The sequence below is a fragment of the Mustela nigripes genome, chromosome 12 (genome assembly GCF_022355385.1).
Source record: "Mustela nigripes isolate SB6536 chromosome 12, MUSNIG.SB6536, whole genome shotgun sequence".
NCBI classification, from domain to species: Eukaryota; Metazoa; Chordata; class Mammalia; order Carnivora; family Mustelidae; genus Mustela; species Mustela nigripes.
In genome coordinates, this window is record NC_081568.1 from 62,918,489 (window position 1) to 62,935,048 (window position 16,560).

The 16,560-nt window shown below is 48.2% G+C and overlaps 1 protein-coding gene across 1 annotated transcript; it reads left to right on the forward strand.

Annotated features, from left to right (window-relative positions):
- Window positions 1-208: 208 nt before the first annotated feature.
- MSX2 (msh homeobox 2) lies at window positions 209-5,240 on the forward strand. Its single transcript, XM_059416565.1, has 2 exons — window positions 209-652; window positions 4,561-5,240. The coding sequence occupies exons 1-2, from the start codon at window positions 274-276 to the stop codon at window positions 4,983-4,985; spliced, it is 804 nt and encodes a 267-aa protein (XP_059272548.1). The 5' UTR covers window positions 209-273; the 3' UTR covers window positions 4,986-5,240.
- The last annotated feature ends 11,320 nt before the right edge of the window (window positions 5,241-16,560 follow it).

The following is a 16,560-nucleotide window of genomic DNA, read 5'->3' on the forward strand; positions in this document are numbered from 1 at the left end:
TGACTGCTCCTGTAATTAACTCCTAATTTATTTCAAACAGGAAAAAAAAAAAAAGGCCTCAGCCTCTTCCAGGAGAGCCAATCAGAGACGAGCGTCTGTGGCGTCAGCGCCAGAGCCGGCGCCGATTGGCTGAGCCGAGTCTCCCACTTCCCCTTGGAGGAAAGGCACGGCTCCGGGCGCGCCCCTCCCGTCTCCCCCCCAAAAAAGTTTGAGTCGCCGCTGCCGGGTTGCCAGCGGAGTCGCGCGCGGGGAGCTACGTAGGGCAGAGAAGTCATGGCTTCTCCGTCCAAAGGCAATGACCTGTTTTCGTCTGATGAGGAGGGCCCGGCGATGGTGGCTGGGCCGGGCCCGGGGCCCGGGGGAGCCGAGGGGGCCGCCGAGGAGCACCGCGTCAAGGTCTCCAGCCTGCCCTTCAGCGTGGAGGCGCTCATGTCGGACAAGAAGCCGCCCAAGGAGGCGTCCCCACTGCCAGCCGAAAGCGCCTCCGCCGGGGCCACCCTGCGGCCACTGCTGCTGCCCGGACACGGCGCCCGGGAAGCCCACAGCCCCGGGCCGCTGGTCAAGCCCTTCGAGACCGCTTCGGTCAAGTCGGAAAACTCAGAAGACGGAGCCGCGTGGATGCAGGAACCCGGCAGATACTCGCCGCCGCCAAGTGAGTGAGCGTCCGTGCCCGACAAAGGACAGGCGGGTCCGCGGATTTCTGGAGGGAGCTAGGGGGCCAGTGTTCCAGGCCGGGGGGTACGGACACCCCTCTGCACTCTGCTCCCGGGAGAGCGAGCCGGCGATTCGTGGCTTGTTGCCCCCAGCGTTCCGCGAGCCGGCGGGAGCCAAGACACCCTCTGGGTCAGGTCCGCGCAGCGCGCGTTCGGGATCCCCTAGCCGTGCAAAGTGTCCGACACAGTGGAGGATTCGCCGGTCTCCGAAGGGCGAAGCCCAGCAGGTTTGCCGGGTCGCTCGGTTACCCGCTTCTCTAGCCCTCAGCCCCGCGCTCCACCCACTTTGCTTATTTTTGTCTCGCCGTCCGGCGGGTTTCTGTCTGGAGAGTGAAGAGGGATCCACTTTTAATGAGCACTCGAATATACGCCATACAGAGTCGGAGGTGCCTTACCTCCTTTCAGAGTTCCCAGCCCAGCGAGATGGGCCCTCTTACAGATAAGACTAGCTGAATTCTAACCCCCGGTATTGGGTAGAAATCATCATCTTCCCCGGGTCCCGCGGGTTTCCGAGTAGGATCCCATGAAGGGATGGCGGCAGAGACTGAGGCCGGGAGGAACTGTCTCTCTGTCGTCCTGGCAGCTAGCACCTTCGCCCAGAGCGGGTTAGGGTCAGAAGAGAGCGAGGGCTCCCTCGGCTCATAGTAATAATTAACAGCATTCCAACAGCGCTTGAGAGTTCACAAAATGATGCTCGTTAGTTCACCAGATCCTAATATCACTGGAATCCTCAAGTGTAGGGAGAAGCACAGGAGAAGTGGTTATTCCCAGACACCTGGACTTGAAAAGGACTGAACTTGCTTGACCCAGGTTACCAGCAATGGCTGAATTGGGCAAGGGGCCCTGGTGTCTAAGCTTGGTTCCTCTCTAGGATGTCCTGACCATCTTTGATCCCTGTCCCCAGAGAAACCAAGCAGAGGTCCCCACACCAGCACCCCGCTTCCTGCCAATGAAGCAGGATGGCATGCAGGCCCAGGAGAATTGATTCTCTTCCAGCTTTAGCACTTATTTTGGGGTCTGGGTCTTTGTGCAATTTGGAGAAGTCATTCCCTATAGCCCCTTTTATTTCTATTTCTATCTCCTGGCCTTTAAGATTTCTCTACCCCCACTGCACCTATAGAAAAGGTGAGAAAGAAGAGTCTGCCCAGGGACTTTTTCCAAAGCTGGGAGACCCACACACCTTCCTTCATTTCCTTGGGTCAGCCCTCAAGACTGAGATGCATAGTATTTGGTGAACAAAACAAGGCCATATACCCCAGGGGCAACGGCTGTCCCCTCAGGCATAGCTCTCCACCCTGTTAGAAACTCCAAAAGATTCAAAGGGTGTGGAGATTAAGGACTCAAAGAATTTAAACTCAAGTTTGCACAGTGCTTTATAGCACTTTTCACCGTATTATCTTATCTGATCTCTGTGTGGCTGCAGCTGGCCTCCTGGTAACAGACTAGGACATTTCAGAAGAGTTCAGAGGAATCAGCACACACTGAGTTTGGGCTTGACGAACAGCCCTCCCCCACCCCCCACCCCAGAACAAAAACAAAAACACCTTGGCAATATTTAATGATCACCTGTCTGGTGGTAGACAGGGCTCTGAGTATTCTAAAATATAGTACTCTGAACCACACAGCACAGTATTACCCATTTTATTGATGGTGAAATAGAGGCTCAGAAACTTAAAGGAACTTAATTTGTTGGACAAATACTGAGTGCACATGTGTTTCTAGGCCTGGGTCAGTATTTGTCCATGATGTGCCCATCAGCACATGAAGGATTCGTCTTTCAGGGAACGGTGTCCAGAGGTCAGAAATCCCCATTTCCCTAGGCCTTCGGGTTTTGGGATGGCAATTCCCCTCTTGCTCTGTAAACCACTCCCCTCCCCCCACAGTGAGGAGGAATTTGGGGAGGTGTTTGGGGGGCCCTGGGTTTGACATTCCATGATAAAAATCCAAGATTCTGGAGAAGGGATTTAGTTTTAAAACAAAGTGGTTCATTAGCTCTTTGGGCCTAGAAAGGGCAGCAGAAGCAGTGTGATTAGAATGGTGGGTCCAAGGAGCACCTAGCACCAGAGCCTGGGGCAGGAGGGAGCCACTGGTCTGGCCAGGTTTGTTATTTGGAGGAAGCTGTTTTGCTTTGTATAATCGCATCCATTCTTTGACTTAAAATGGTTGTGGGGGTGGGGGGGCGTGAGGAGTGTTGAGCGGAAGCCTCTTAGCTTTATGGCTTTGATATTTTGGGTAATCTCTGTAGCCTGGGTTTCCTAGTTCACATGTACCCTCTAGGAGCAGCAGGGATGACCGTTTAGGGCACAGAGTTCCTGCAAACAGCGAGCAGGATCCAGGATAGACACTAGGAGCTTGGTCTGTGCCTTGAAACAGCGCGCTAGGTCTGGTTAGTGAAGGGTGGAAGCAGATCTCCGGGAGTCATCAACAGACAGGGTTGTACTTTATGTGTAAATCAAGAAGTAGGTGCCCAAGCTCTCTGGCTTATTTAGGGATTAGCCTATGCAAAAGTTTAGACTTCTGTGTACCCCATCCCTCTGTCAGGTTTCTGTTTTTGATCGTCTCCTAGAAGCTACTACCTCTTAACTTTTTAGTCACTACAGTGATGGTTAATAATGTCACACTAGGAGGAATCCCTTTTCTTGTTGGAAATGGAGGCTGGGTGGGACTTACTGTGTCACCCTCAAGTATGAAGTGTAAACTCTTTCTTGGGCCATCGAAGTAACTAAACAAGAAATGCGACATTCTCCCCATGAGTACTGCGGAGTTACTATTGTGGCTGCTTTTGGAAAATTAGTGTAGCTCATAAAAGCCAAATGCAGAAAATTAATTGTTTAGCCTTCTATCCCACAGCTCTGCATTCCTGCCCCCGCCTCCCTTTGAGGAAAAGAAGCCCCCGAGTTAGTTGATGTTGTGGAATCAGAAGGATGCCCAGTCCTATACTTCCTCTCACCAAATCCATTTCAAATACGGGGTCTGCATGCGGTTGGCGTACCTTTATTTTGCTTGTTATTCCCTCTTTCTAAATTCTGTTGACAAACTAATCATTTACACATTTGCTCTAAACCAGAGAATGGTTAGAGATGACTAAAATGTCATCACATGCTCTCAGCTCCAAGGCAGCTTGATTTCCCCTGACATTTACATTTATGAGCAAGCTGATTTTGTCCTCCTTCTTAGTAAACTTTATATTACAGAAGCACCCGGCCAAGAAACTTCTCCCACATCCAGATCTGTAAAATGATGTTCAGGTTTTAGAATCTGTAGACTGGATGGGATGACAGCTCTGTGGTTGTTTATTGCATGGGGCTGCTCCTGATCAGGAGATGCTATTAATGTACCACAGAACTTTATCTGCACGATTGTCCTTCATAAATATGCTGGCGCACTCCAGCTTTTCCTGACATGGAGAGGGGACTGACCCAGTTTAATAAGACCCTTTTTTACTTCTCTTCTTACGGGCTTATCTCATCATCTTAGAGAAGCGAAGATTGTCAGGAACCCAGTTCCCCATTTGAAAGACCAGAGAACTTAAATGGGGTTTTGTTTCGCAGAGAATACTCCCAGCGCCCTTGAAGTCGGTTCGTAGCTGTTCTAGTTCCATTATCCGTAAAGCTGTTGTTTCCCATATGGAAAGTTCCATACACTGTGAAATTTCCAAATATTTTGTAAAAAGACTCCATTTCTTAAATAAAGCCATTTAGCCATTTAAATATGCTCCTCCCGCCCCCCCCCACCTCCCATATGGATTTGACTGGAAGTCCCTTTTTGAAAGCTGAAGAGGGAGGTCCTTGCTGGCATACCTGGGAGAAAGCCACTTTTGCTAATTCCCTCCCTCTCTGTTCTCTAGGACACATGAGCCCCACCACCTGCACCCTGCGCAAGCACAAGACCAACCGGAAGCCGCGGACGCCCTTTACCACGTCCCAGCTCCTCGCTCTGGAGCGCAAGTTCCGCCAGAAACAGTACCTCTCCATTGCAGAGCGAGCAGAGTTCTCCAGCTCTCTGAACCTCACAGAGACCCAGGTCAAAATCTGGTTCCAGAACCGAAGGGCCAAGGCGAAAAGACTGCAGGAGGCCGAACTAGAAAAGCTGAAAATGGCTGCAAAACCTATGCTGCCCTCTGGCTTCAGCCTCCCTTTCCCCATCAACTCGCCCCTGCAAGCAGCATCCATATACGGAGCCTCCTACCCTTTCCATAGACCCGTGCTCCCCATCCCACCCGTCGGACTCTATGCGACTCCAGTTGGATATGGCATGTACCATCTATCCTAAGGAACACCAGCTCCATAGACTCCATGATGGATGTTTGTTTAAGTGGGTCCCCCCCCCAAATGGCAGTACCAAGCCCTTAGGCCTGCTCTGCAAACCTTGCATGCATGCTCCACCCTAAGAGGCCTAAGAACTATGGCCACAGCCTTAGTTCGAATTTGTTGTTTAGGCTGAGGCACCAAGCCCCATTTTCTTGGTGTGATCTTCTACATGCCCCCTTCTCCTTCCACAAAGATTGGCTCTGGTGGTTTTTATATATAAATATATATATAATAAAATATAATGACATTTTTATACAGCAGCCATAAAAATGCAGATTATTTTGAAAGGCAAAATTTATATTATGCACATATGTATACTTTTTCTACCTATCACTTTCCTAAAAGAGACTGCATAAGTCCAGTTGTTTTTTTCTTATAGGAGAGACCAATAATTTGCAAAAATTGCTGACATTTGGTGATTTTGATGGGATGATTGCCTTTTGCTTATGGAAAACAAAGGTTAGAATTAGACAGGATGCATAGGAAGTAGAGATGGAGAGATTCTTCAAAATGACCAGGACACATCGTGTTTTTTGCATTTTTACATGCATTAAAAAACTCATTAGGTACTACCCTCTGTGGCCCTATATTTTTCCTTCTGTCCACATTGTTACAGATTGTTAAAGTTTTAACTTTTTTTTTTTTGTAAGATCAATAAAAGGGGGGATGAGAAGAATCCTGAGAATGCCTTGGGGGTAAGGTGGGACCTGGAAGTACTTCCTAATTCCTCTCAAGGCTGTTGCTTAACTCCATTTCAGATAATTGGAGAGTGAAAAGTTTAAAGCAAGCCTGGGGAATTGATGGTTTCTGTGAAATACTAGGTACAAGTCAGTCCTCACACACTGCAAAGGTGATGGTGGGGGCGGGGAGTGTAGTTAATTCTCTGCTTAAAAAAATAAATACATTGTAACCATTACCTATATGCTAAATATTCTTAAACAATGAATAGATCCAGAAAGAAAAAAAAAATCATGCTTTCTCTGTGTGTGTACCTATTGTATGTGCTAAACTTATTAGAAAAATTTATATACTTTTTAACATGTTGGGGGCAGAGGGTAAAGCCATGTTTTGACTTGCTAAAAATGGTGTTGTCAAACAGCCCATTTAGCTCCCTGGTATTTCATCTTTCTTTCCATCTCCCCCCACCCCCCACCACCCAGTATACTTTTATCCCTTTGAAAGGGTGCCTTGTATAATTTTATATATTTTATTGAAGAGTTATTTCTTATCTCTTATTCTGAATTAAATTAAACATTTGTTTTATTGCAGTAAAGTTTGTCCAAAGACAGTTATTTTAAAGGGGGCTCTCTGTTCCTAGCTGGATTCAGTTAAAACAACAACAAACAAACAAAAAAACCCACCAAGACTGGGGGAGGGGGCCAGTGGTTTTTATTATGATATTAGTGTGAATCAATTAAGATTTGTGCCCAGATTCAGCCTGGGGTGGGGGAGTGGATTGAAAATAGCCAACGAAATACTTTGAAACATTTCCTCTGGCAGTTTGTGTTACTCATGGAAAAGAAGTGGAATTGCTATTCCTTTTTCAAACTCTGGTGAAAGATGAGCTTAGAAGAAGTGGAGGGGCTGAGGGATCCGGCAGGTTTGTAGATGATCAAGGGAAAATCTTGAACTTGAAATCTCCCGGTTAACCATAACAGCAACAGATTTAAAACTGGGGGAAAGGGACCTATAGCTCTTTGCAAATGGATATTGTAACTAAAAGCATTCCCTGGGTTGGGGGGGGGGGGGGGGTGGATGCCTGCTGCCCTTTCAGGAGTGTGTCAAATCGCATTCCGTTTACCATTCCTAACTCCTTCCAAGGAGATGGACCCCGAACAAATGCTCTTTTCGGTTTGAAGGGGGAAGGTGGTTCATTGAAGTCCCGTTTGCTTTGCAGCTTTCCTTTCCACTGGGTACAGAACAGGGTCAGACTTCAGTTTTGTGGCATAACCATTAGAAAGAAAAAAAAAATCGGCAATGGGTGGGGGAGGCTAAGATGGATCTTAAATTCCGCTTTTTATTGCACAAATAAATCATAAATGGCTACTGATGATGATACCTTTGGGAGGTCTGTTTTCCGATGAGAAGCCCCGGTGACCCCGGGAACGCGCGGGCAGAAGGGAATGGAGAACTTGCTGTGGAGGCTGAGCGGTGGGGAGCTCAGGGGCTCACTAGCACCGGACATCTACCGAGGACTGGCGCTTTCGTCTCACGTTCTCAGTGCGCTGACACCCATTTTGGAGGTGGGTGCCAGAAACTCCATTTCCCGGTCGGGTGAAAGCTCCCAGGCGTCAGGCAAGGAGTCTCAGATGTCCCAGCTCGACTGCGAGCGAGATCGAAGCGCAGGGACTTGCTCCGAAGCTGGGGGCCATTTTTTGTTGCTCCACCAATGCACTCGCGAGCTGAGCCCCAGGAGTGTCCCGAACCTCCCCAGTTTTCGCCTTTGCCATCCCGCTGGGCTTCCCTAGCCCCCAACTCCTAATTCCAGTCCGGAATCCAGCCATTCTCATTTATGGGATGCGTTTTCCAAAGGCCAAAGCCCTTCCTGGTTTCGTCATCAGCCACCAAGTTGGGTCCCTAATTACCCCGTCCACCGAGCTTCCTTCCCGGCGCCGCTCGACCCCGCAGCCTCGGGCGATCTCAGCCCGGATGGGGGATCGGGAGACTCCAGCTCCGGGTTAAGACAGCTTGCCCCGTGAGGAGGGCTTCGCAAACCAGGGTGCGACTGGGAGAATAGGGGCTGTGACCTGCGTGGCCAATGGGGTGGATTGTAAACGGTCTGGGCGACTGTGCATTACCCCAATCGCCTCAAATCCCAAAGGAAAAATGAGTCCTGGAGAGAGAGAGAGAGAGAGAGAGAGAGAAAGAAAAAAAAAGTGCCTTGGGCCCACGCATGCACACCCTGGGCGCTACTAGGTAGATGGGGTGACCCAAGTGAGAATGAGGCCAGATGAGGCCAGATTGTGGGGACTTAGACCACAGCCACAGGTCCCGGGGCCCCCGCTGCGGTGGGCCTGGCTTTGGTGCTCCCTCCAAGACTTCTGCCCGGCTTTTGAGTCCGCGTTGCCAGAGTCCCCACCTTACTCTGGCTTGGTGTGTGCCGGGCGTTACAGAAGTTCCAGAGACTGGACCAAACAACCTGGGGCGGTGGGAAGACCGGGACTCACCCAGGAACCTCCCAGTCATGCCTGCAGAATGAAAGCCCAAGATGCCAGCGGGCTGCTGACCTTGGACATCCTCGCCCAGGTGGCCAGTAGCCTGGCACACCCATCTGCGCATCTTCCCATATGTTCAAGGCTTTCCACCAAACTTTTCTAGAAAGACAGCACTGCTTTAGGGACAGAGGGGAAGAAAGGAGAAGAAATCACATTTCTTTGAGCTCCTGCTCAGTGTGGCCAGAAGTAGGCATTTTCTCGAAAGTCTCATTTAATCCTTGCACACGCCTGGGGGAGATGTCATTGATGCCATCTTATAGTCCTGGAAACTGAGTCTCAGAGAAGTTGCTCAGGAGGGTCACAGAGCCAGTAAGGGGCAACAGCAGAATTCAGGCCTAAGCGGGAGCCTGGTGGCGGGCATGAGGGCTGGCAAACCCTGGGGGAGCTGTCTTAGACGTGATGTAGGGGTCTCTAGAGCTCCCCAGATTCCCAAACCCTGAGAGCTCATCTCTGCAGCATCTCTCTGCATCCCCTTCCCCACCTTACTTGGGCAAAGTGGAGGGGGGAGCCTTGCCACTGAGTGCCTGCTTCTCCATCACTGGGGACCTGGGTCCCAGCCTCACCCCACTCCCCCACAGCAGCCCTGCGGAGACAGTGCCAGGGCAGGGCCCGCGGGAGGTAGGCAGCAAAGGACCGGCTGGCTGAGAGCAGGCACTGGTAAAACGTCTGCCTGACCTGACTGAAAAGAGGATCCTTGCCTTTGAGCAGAACCTTGTCTGACCGAATGAAAACTCCCACGGCCATTCTTCCCTATAAAAGCCGCTCATTTGCCACGGGTTGGAGAGCCATTCCCCCACCCCCACTCCCTCTCTGCTGCTGGGTTTGGAATAAACATAAACCTCATTTATAAAAGAACCCACGTCACACACACACACACACACACCCTCTCCGAAAGCACAGGGCCCAGTTGGTGAAGTTGATTGTGCCTGTGTCCTCCTTCAGTGTAAGAAAAACAAAACAAAACAAAACAAAACATTTCCAGATTGGTGATGCTGTAGGCCTCTTTAATGAAATTGGTCAGAGAGTGGTGAAGAAAAGTCTGCTGTTAACTCCTGGACCCCTCTACCCCTCTCCCACCCCCAACTTCCCAGCCGCCCCCTCCTCCCCTCCTCCTTGCTAGAAACTAAATAAAAAGCAGTTAAAATTACTTTCCAAAATAGCCCGCTTCAAAGCGGAACAGAGGACCAGGCTTCGGGAATCCTGAGTCCCTGCCTTGATAAGGTTCGTAATAATCAAATCCAAACTCCATCCACCTCCCCTGACTCTTTCCAACCTCCTCCGGACCCCTCTGCATTTGTTGATGAAAACACTTTGATGTCCTGAGTCCTCCAAACAATTATTATTATAATTTTAAACAACCTGGTATTTTCCATTACTAACGGCTCGAGCTTTGAAGTTACACCTCATAATTTCCTAAATTAAATAAATCATTTTAAGTTTGCACTGGGAGGCTTTTAATAGCAGAGAAAGGAATATCATTATCTTATTGAGACCCAATTGTGGTGGCTCCAGCATGGCTGTAGCTAGGGGCAAAGTAGGCTCACTCTAACAGACATACTTTATTAACCTCCCATAACTCTTGAAAGAACATTTTTATATTTTCTTTGATTTCCCCCCTCCCTCTCTTGTTTTAAAGCTGTCCCAACCTTTAATTAGTGCCTAATATGAAAAGCATTATTTTTTTAATGCTATGTAATTTACCAGCGGCAACAGGCCAACTTAACAATTGTTTATTAGACTTGGTTTTTCACACAGGGCAAAGAATGCCGCTCCAAACCCAACTTTTCATGGGTGGTTGCACTAATTAATACAGTGTCTGAGGCTCCTAGGGGGTTTTTTAATATTGAAGCCTATGGGGGCGGAAGGGGGTTTTAGAAGTCCAGCTCCTGCCGACGACGTTCTCGCTCTGATTTCTTTCATGCTGTTTTGATCCTGTCTGTGGAGTCAGCACAGACAGAAACTGCTCCCTGGCCCGGGAGACTCCAGGGATCCCGAGACAACGGGCCGGAACCTCAGAACCTCCACTTGCGATTTATGGCTTGTGGGGTCCAGGCTTGGGGTGCAGGCAGCCCACCAATCACTCTGGGCTTGGGGTGGGGACCCCCTCATTCAGCCTGGAGGGAGAAGGAGCTGGCCTGGGCTTGGGTTGGGCGGGAGTTAGGCTGATGGGGGCAAATGCCAGGGCCTGGCTCTGGGCACAGAACTGGCTGAGATGGAGGCAGGGCTGGGACCAAACGGGTAAAGCTGGGGAGGGACCCAGGCCAGCGCGGCCTCCCCTTCCCTTCTCACTTCTTTCCTCCTCTGTTTCCCCATTGTTTCTCTCTCCTTCCCCACCTCATCTTTGGCTTCTTCCCTCCCCCCTTTATCTCCTCTTTCTTGTCCTTTTGGGCTGTCTCCTTTGTTTCCCTGTCCCTACCCTTCATTCTTTTTCATGTTTGTTCCACTTTACATCTTCAGCTTTTTTCTTGTTCTCTACTTTCTCACCGTCTATGCAATTCCTTCTAGCACTCCCATTCTCAACTTTCTCTTTTACCCCCGCCCCCTTCCTCCCTCTTCTTTTCCTGCCGCTTTGCTCCCCCATTGCCTCTCTCAAGATCTTTACTTTTTCGATTTATTCTCATCCCCACTCTCACCTATTTCTCCCCTTCTGCTTCTCTGTTGCCTTTCTTTCTACCCCCGGGTCCAGCGATTTCGTGCGGGATTCCCGGAGTCTGGCCAGGGCGGGTCTGGCCTGGCCTCTCTGAGCGCGCGGGGCCCTCGCGCAGGGGGCTCCTCGACACCAAGTCCCTTCCGCGCCCTTCACTCCCCTGCTGCACCTGGCCAGCGAGCAAGGGAGAGACCCCTGGGCGGGAGGAGGGCGCGTCACCCGTTTTGTCCCTGGAACAGCGGTCGTCGCGGGCGAGAAGGGCAGCGCCGGGCGGAGAAGGGCCGGGTCCCCGCGCTCGGCCCCTCTGCCCCGCCCGCCGCCGGCCGCCCGTTTGATGTCGCGGGCCCGGCAGGAATGCGGCCGGGTTATCAATCACCCAGCTGGATCCCGAAGGTCTCGGCCTAATCACATTTAATTGCTCGTGGAGGCCCACTCTCGCCCCGGGCCGGCCGCCGCGCTCAATTACTCCCCAAATACCTGCCATCAATAAATGCGCGCTGACAGCGGCCCGGCCCGCTCTGCTGGCCCAGGAGACCTCAGCCCGCCAGGCGCCCGCATATCCCCACCCCCGCACCCCATCCCCCATCATTAAACTTACACCTCGACGCAGGAGGAGCAAGCCAAGCAGATAACAGACCCCTCTTACTGAGCGCTTTCCAAGTGCGGGACACGGGTGCCCAGCGAATTACACGCATCAGCTCGGTGGAGTCTCGGCACCGTCCCGAGATGGAGTCACCATCTCCATCTGAGCTGAAGGAACGTAGGTTCTTTCATTAACGTGCCCGAGGTGGCAAAGGTAAGCAGGGCCCCACGGGGACTAGACCTACCGACCCAGCAATTCCGCCGGCCATGAGCGAAAGCACGAGGCAATAGTGCCTCCCAGAGGCCGGAGATTTACCTGGGGCCCTGAGCTAAGGTGTGTCCGCAGGCACCTCTAGCCAGGTGCTTCCTAAGGAATCTTATTTACATCTCCCTACAACTTTGTGAAGGATCCCCATTTTCTTGTCAACATTTCCTAGGTGAGGACACCGGGGCCTGACCCCCATGTGAGCTTGAAGGGAGTTTGTCCTGTAACTGAGGCCCTGACATGCCTTCTGCCTGAATGCCATCCCTCACTCCCATTTTCTCTCCAGAAACCTTGAAATTCAAGACCCATTTCCCATTTCCATAGAGCAGGACTGTACACCTCTGACAGCAGAGTGCCCAGAAAGGGGATACCATGATGCTGAGATCACTCCGCTGGTGAGCTCTGAGTTCCTAAATCCATGTCAGTCTTAACCCTCTCCATGATACTGCTCTGCTGCTATCAAGAGCCTTTACTTAAAAAAAAAAAAAAAAAAAAAAAAAAGCACCTTGTGTTTATATTTTATGCAGTTTATCATTCATGGGGAAGCAATAACTACACATTTAAACAAAAATGAATAGGGGGCCACTGGTTTACCAAATGAGGCCAAATGGCCAGATTAGCTTAGGTCAGTTTGCAATAACGGTGATGTAAGATGCTCAGTGAAAAAAAGCAGGAATGAATATATATATATACATATATATATATGTATATATATATTTTACACACACACACATACACCTATATATGTCATGTTAAATATATACTATGTATTTCATCTAATCAAAGATAACATCAATTAAAATATGCATTTATATTTTGCTAAAAAGAAAACACTTGCCAACTATGATGTAATGTTTAATTACCCAGAATTTTATTTTGTACTTATTTTAATAGGTCTTATTATTAAGAGCTTTTCTAAATTAAAAAAAAAAAAAGAAAAGGACAAGAGTCATCCAAAGTCAATCTTTGACTTTCTTTATTCCCTTTATACCCTTCCTTGATCCGTTATTATATTTATAAAATATATTCCAGTGCCCAAAACACTCACATCCTCATCTGGCCCTCAAGGTAATAAATGAAATATTATTATCCCCATGTCTTAGAAGATAAGAAGGGCACCCAGAGAGGTAAAGTGACTTCCCTGAGATCACCCAGCAAAGAAGCAGAGCCAGGCTTGAAAATTCATTATGTAGTTTCCTCCCATCTGAGTAAAATTAAGTTCTCCGGGGACTAGAGATCTGTCTGGCTGTTTCCTTCCTTCCTTCCTTCCTTCCTTCCTTCCTTCCTTCCTTCCTTCCTTTCTTCCTTCCTTCCTTCTCTCTCTCCCCCTCTCCCTCTGTCTCAGTCTCATACTCTCTCTCTCTTGTTTTTTTGTGAACTCAAGAAAGTGTACAGGTCCCTGAAAGAGGTTTCTGGGTTGCAGGACCTGATATAAAAAGAGCTTTTAAAATAGCAAAGCTCTGCCTATTTATATTTCAATGCTGAGAATGCTTGATGATGGAAAAACTGACTTTGTAAAGAAATTGTATATAAGACGCTAAGTGCCTCCTGAAATCCCATCGCAGAAAATCACCTGAAAGGTGGTGGTGATGGATGAGGCACTTATTGATGTGAAATTGGCCAATTTAGGGAAAGTCTGAGGGCTGCAAAATGTTCATTTCTCCTCCCTCCCACCACATCAGCCATTCACCCTGTCTAGTCTTTCCAGTTGGATTTCTCTTTGTTGAGCAATGGGAACAGAGAAGAGCCAAGAAGACAACATAAAAAGTCCCAGGGGTGGGTGTGGGGAATAAGATCTCAGACTTGAGCATTCCAGGAGAGCAACTGGGCAGTGAAGTCATCCCTAACGGATGTGGGGTGGGGACGGGCCAACGCTCCTGCCGCGTCAGTGCCTGCCCCCTGTGCTGGCACAGGGCAGTATGACGGGGCCCTGCTTTTGGGACTGGACCTTCAGATCTAAGTGATTCCTAGGGTTAGGGCCATCTCTGCCCTTTGTACGTATCTCTAAGTCACAGCCATTTTGATGAGCAGAGAATAATAGGCAAATGCCAAGGAAATTAGGTCTCAGAAAGAAAGACACAATTAGAGAAGGCAGAAGATCTCCCAAGTCGGGGACTGATGAAAGCTGAGCAGCCTCAAATGTCTTTTTCAGGAGCAGTAATGCCCAGATTTCCCTTCACACATGATCTCTGGCTAAGTCTGGGGCTAGAAAGTGGAAATCATGTGCTTTTCAGAACATCATAAAGAAAAGGAGTATGTGATACGTCTCTGGGGTTCAAAACTGCAACATTGTTACTACACAAACTAAACCTTCTTTCTCCCTAAATCAGCAGAAAGTGAAGCATATTTTCCCCCAGGACTCAGGACACACCTGAACATTTATCCTATCGCACTTTCCTGAACTTCTCCAAACAGAATTACTCAGATTCACTACAGCTAAGAAGAAAAAGATGATGTTATTCAACTCTTTGGATAATTCCTAGATTAAATGAGCACTCCTGTGTGCCAAGGCAAGATCAAGTCCTTTATCTAATTTCATTTTAATCCATATAGCAATACAGTAATGTGTCATCCCCATTTTGTAGATAAGGAAACTGAGACCTGAGAGATTATGTTACTTGCCTGTGGTTTCACCATGGGTGAATGGCAGAGCTGGATTTGAATTGTTGAACTCCAAGGAACATGTTCTCAAAAGTCCTCTTTGCAGAGCGTTCACGGTTTCATCAAAAATTTTGGGTTTGTATCGCTTCCAGGAGCAGAAACCAGGGTGAAAGAGATTGTCCTGGGGCCCATTGTGTTCTGAATTGATTTAAAATAAGTTGCCAACGGAAGCCAAAGGACTTTTCAGGTTAATATCTTGAACTGGGGTCAAGTAACACTGAAGGATAATGCTGTTGAATCTCAAGGTAGAAGGGAGTGGTGTGAGGATATGGTATAAGAACTTCAGAGGGCAAGTGAATTGTCCCACGTTACATAGCAGCAGCTGTGTGGAGAGCAATATTGAAATAAACCAACAAAAAAAAAAAAGGAGGAAAAAAAAGAGGAAGAGTTACATTTCTAGTTCAGCTCAGCAGATCTGAGCTCAAATGTGTCTTAGAAACTTTGATTTCTTAGCAACCTGAAACCCAGGTCTATGATACCTTAAATGTTTGTAGCCCACTAGGAGAGGCAGCCTGGATCAAGGACACCAGGATGGGGGGGGGGGGAATGGGTTTTGGTCCCCAATAATATCTATCTCTCACAGCCACTCCAAATTAAAAGCATGTGTGTATTATTTGATCTGATCAAATCATATTTTCCCAAGCTTAGAGAAAGTGTGAGTAAAAACATTTTTTTTTAAAAGAAGATTTTGCTATTTTTATTCATCTTGTAACATGCCATGCTGGTAAAAATAGCATTCTTGCTGGGCAACAACGTATGTCTCCAACCCCATCATACTCCCTTCTGATGCTCTGGTCCTGTCCTCCTTTAACTGAGATTTTGGCGCTTCCACCAAAGTTACCAACAAATGAGATAACCGAGTTACCTAGTTCAAGTCCAAATGAGCCACCAGTGGCTCTCTGGGTCTGGATTTAACTCCTGTAAACTGAGGCAGGAGTTAGCAGTGGGGGAACACAGGAAACCTAGGAGGGAAAACGTTTGCGCACTGTCTGCCCTCAGCCCTCTATCTGGTGCTTGGAACAGGGTGTGGCCCAAGTAGGTACCCAGTAACCATTGTTGACTGAATAACAAACAACGTTGATTTTAAGAGGTGAACGTCTGACCAAAGGACCTAACAGTTCTGGCAACATTTGGGGACTCTGGGTTGAACTGACTTTGAATGTTTCAGAAAATGTCACGAGTTCAAACTTTTAAATAGTTGGTTCAGTTCACAAGACAATAAAAAATGATTTTCATTTGCCAAGATGGGTCAGGTAGTGCTATCAAGGCAGTTATGAAAAATTCTGGATCGGTTCGAGGTCCCTGGTGACTAGTCACAGAAGAAAATTAAAGAAATTTTCATGACCCCGACTGGTATGTTAGCCAGACTCCACAGACTTGGTTCTACTTGTCCTTATATTTCATGGGCGAAAACACGTTTAAGACATTGCATTAAATGAAACCCTCCTGAGTTATAAAATTGTCTAAGTGGACGTAGGACACTTCTCTAGAGTTTGTTTAACAGTGTGGTCCAGAGGTTAATGAATGCACTCATTGATAGGAGTGCAGGGGGTGGGGTTCTGGCTCTGAATGGCAGGGAGTTTGGAAGGAGAGGAGAATCCCCAGAAAACTTTCTTCTATCGTCTTGAGAGTCTCAAGAGTTCTCTTCTGTAATATGGGACTTATGGTCTTTGCTTCCATAGTCTTTGGATGTGTTTTTCCAGAGGCCTAATGTAGGCATAATTAACTTTCTAGAGACCCTGAGACCAATGATAACATTTAAAGCAAAAAGCTTCTGGGAATCAGGTGGGAAATTTAAAAAAAAAAAAATACTAGTTTTAGGGTTAAAAAGGTTCATCCCTTGGACAATGGAACTGTCTTCAACTGGAAGTCTGTTCAGGGCTCGGGAGACAATGACTTTCTCAAGGACATCATCATACAGCTCACAGAACCCAGATCTGGAGGTGCAGTAAGCCTTCGTGAAATTTATCTTGATTTTTGAGGTGATTGTGAAGAAACCTGACCTTTCACGTATTGCTAATTTGGAGATTGTAAAAATCTCCCCCAAGTTTGACAGTTGCCCTACACTTATCAGAGCCCAGATTTCTAAACTCCGGGCCAGAGTAAGGTCTCACATTACTGGGACTTCATCACTTTTTGCAAATATACTGCAAGCCATTTGCTGGTA

Bases quoted from the DNA above. Each gene is read 5' to 3' on its own strand.
- MSX2 (XM_059416565.1), top strand. From the start codon at position 274: ATGGCTTCTCCGTCCAAAGGCAATGACCTGTTTTCGTCTGATGAGGAG. The intron at 653-4,560 runs GTGAGTGAGCGT...TCTGTTCTCTAG, and splicing joins CAGATACTCGCCGCCGCCAA to GACACATGAGCCCCACCACC.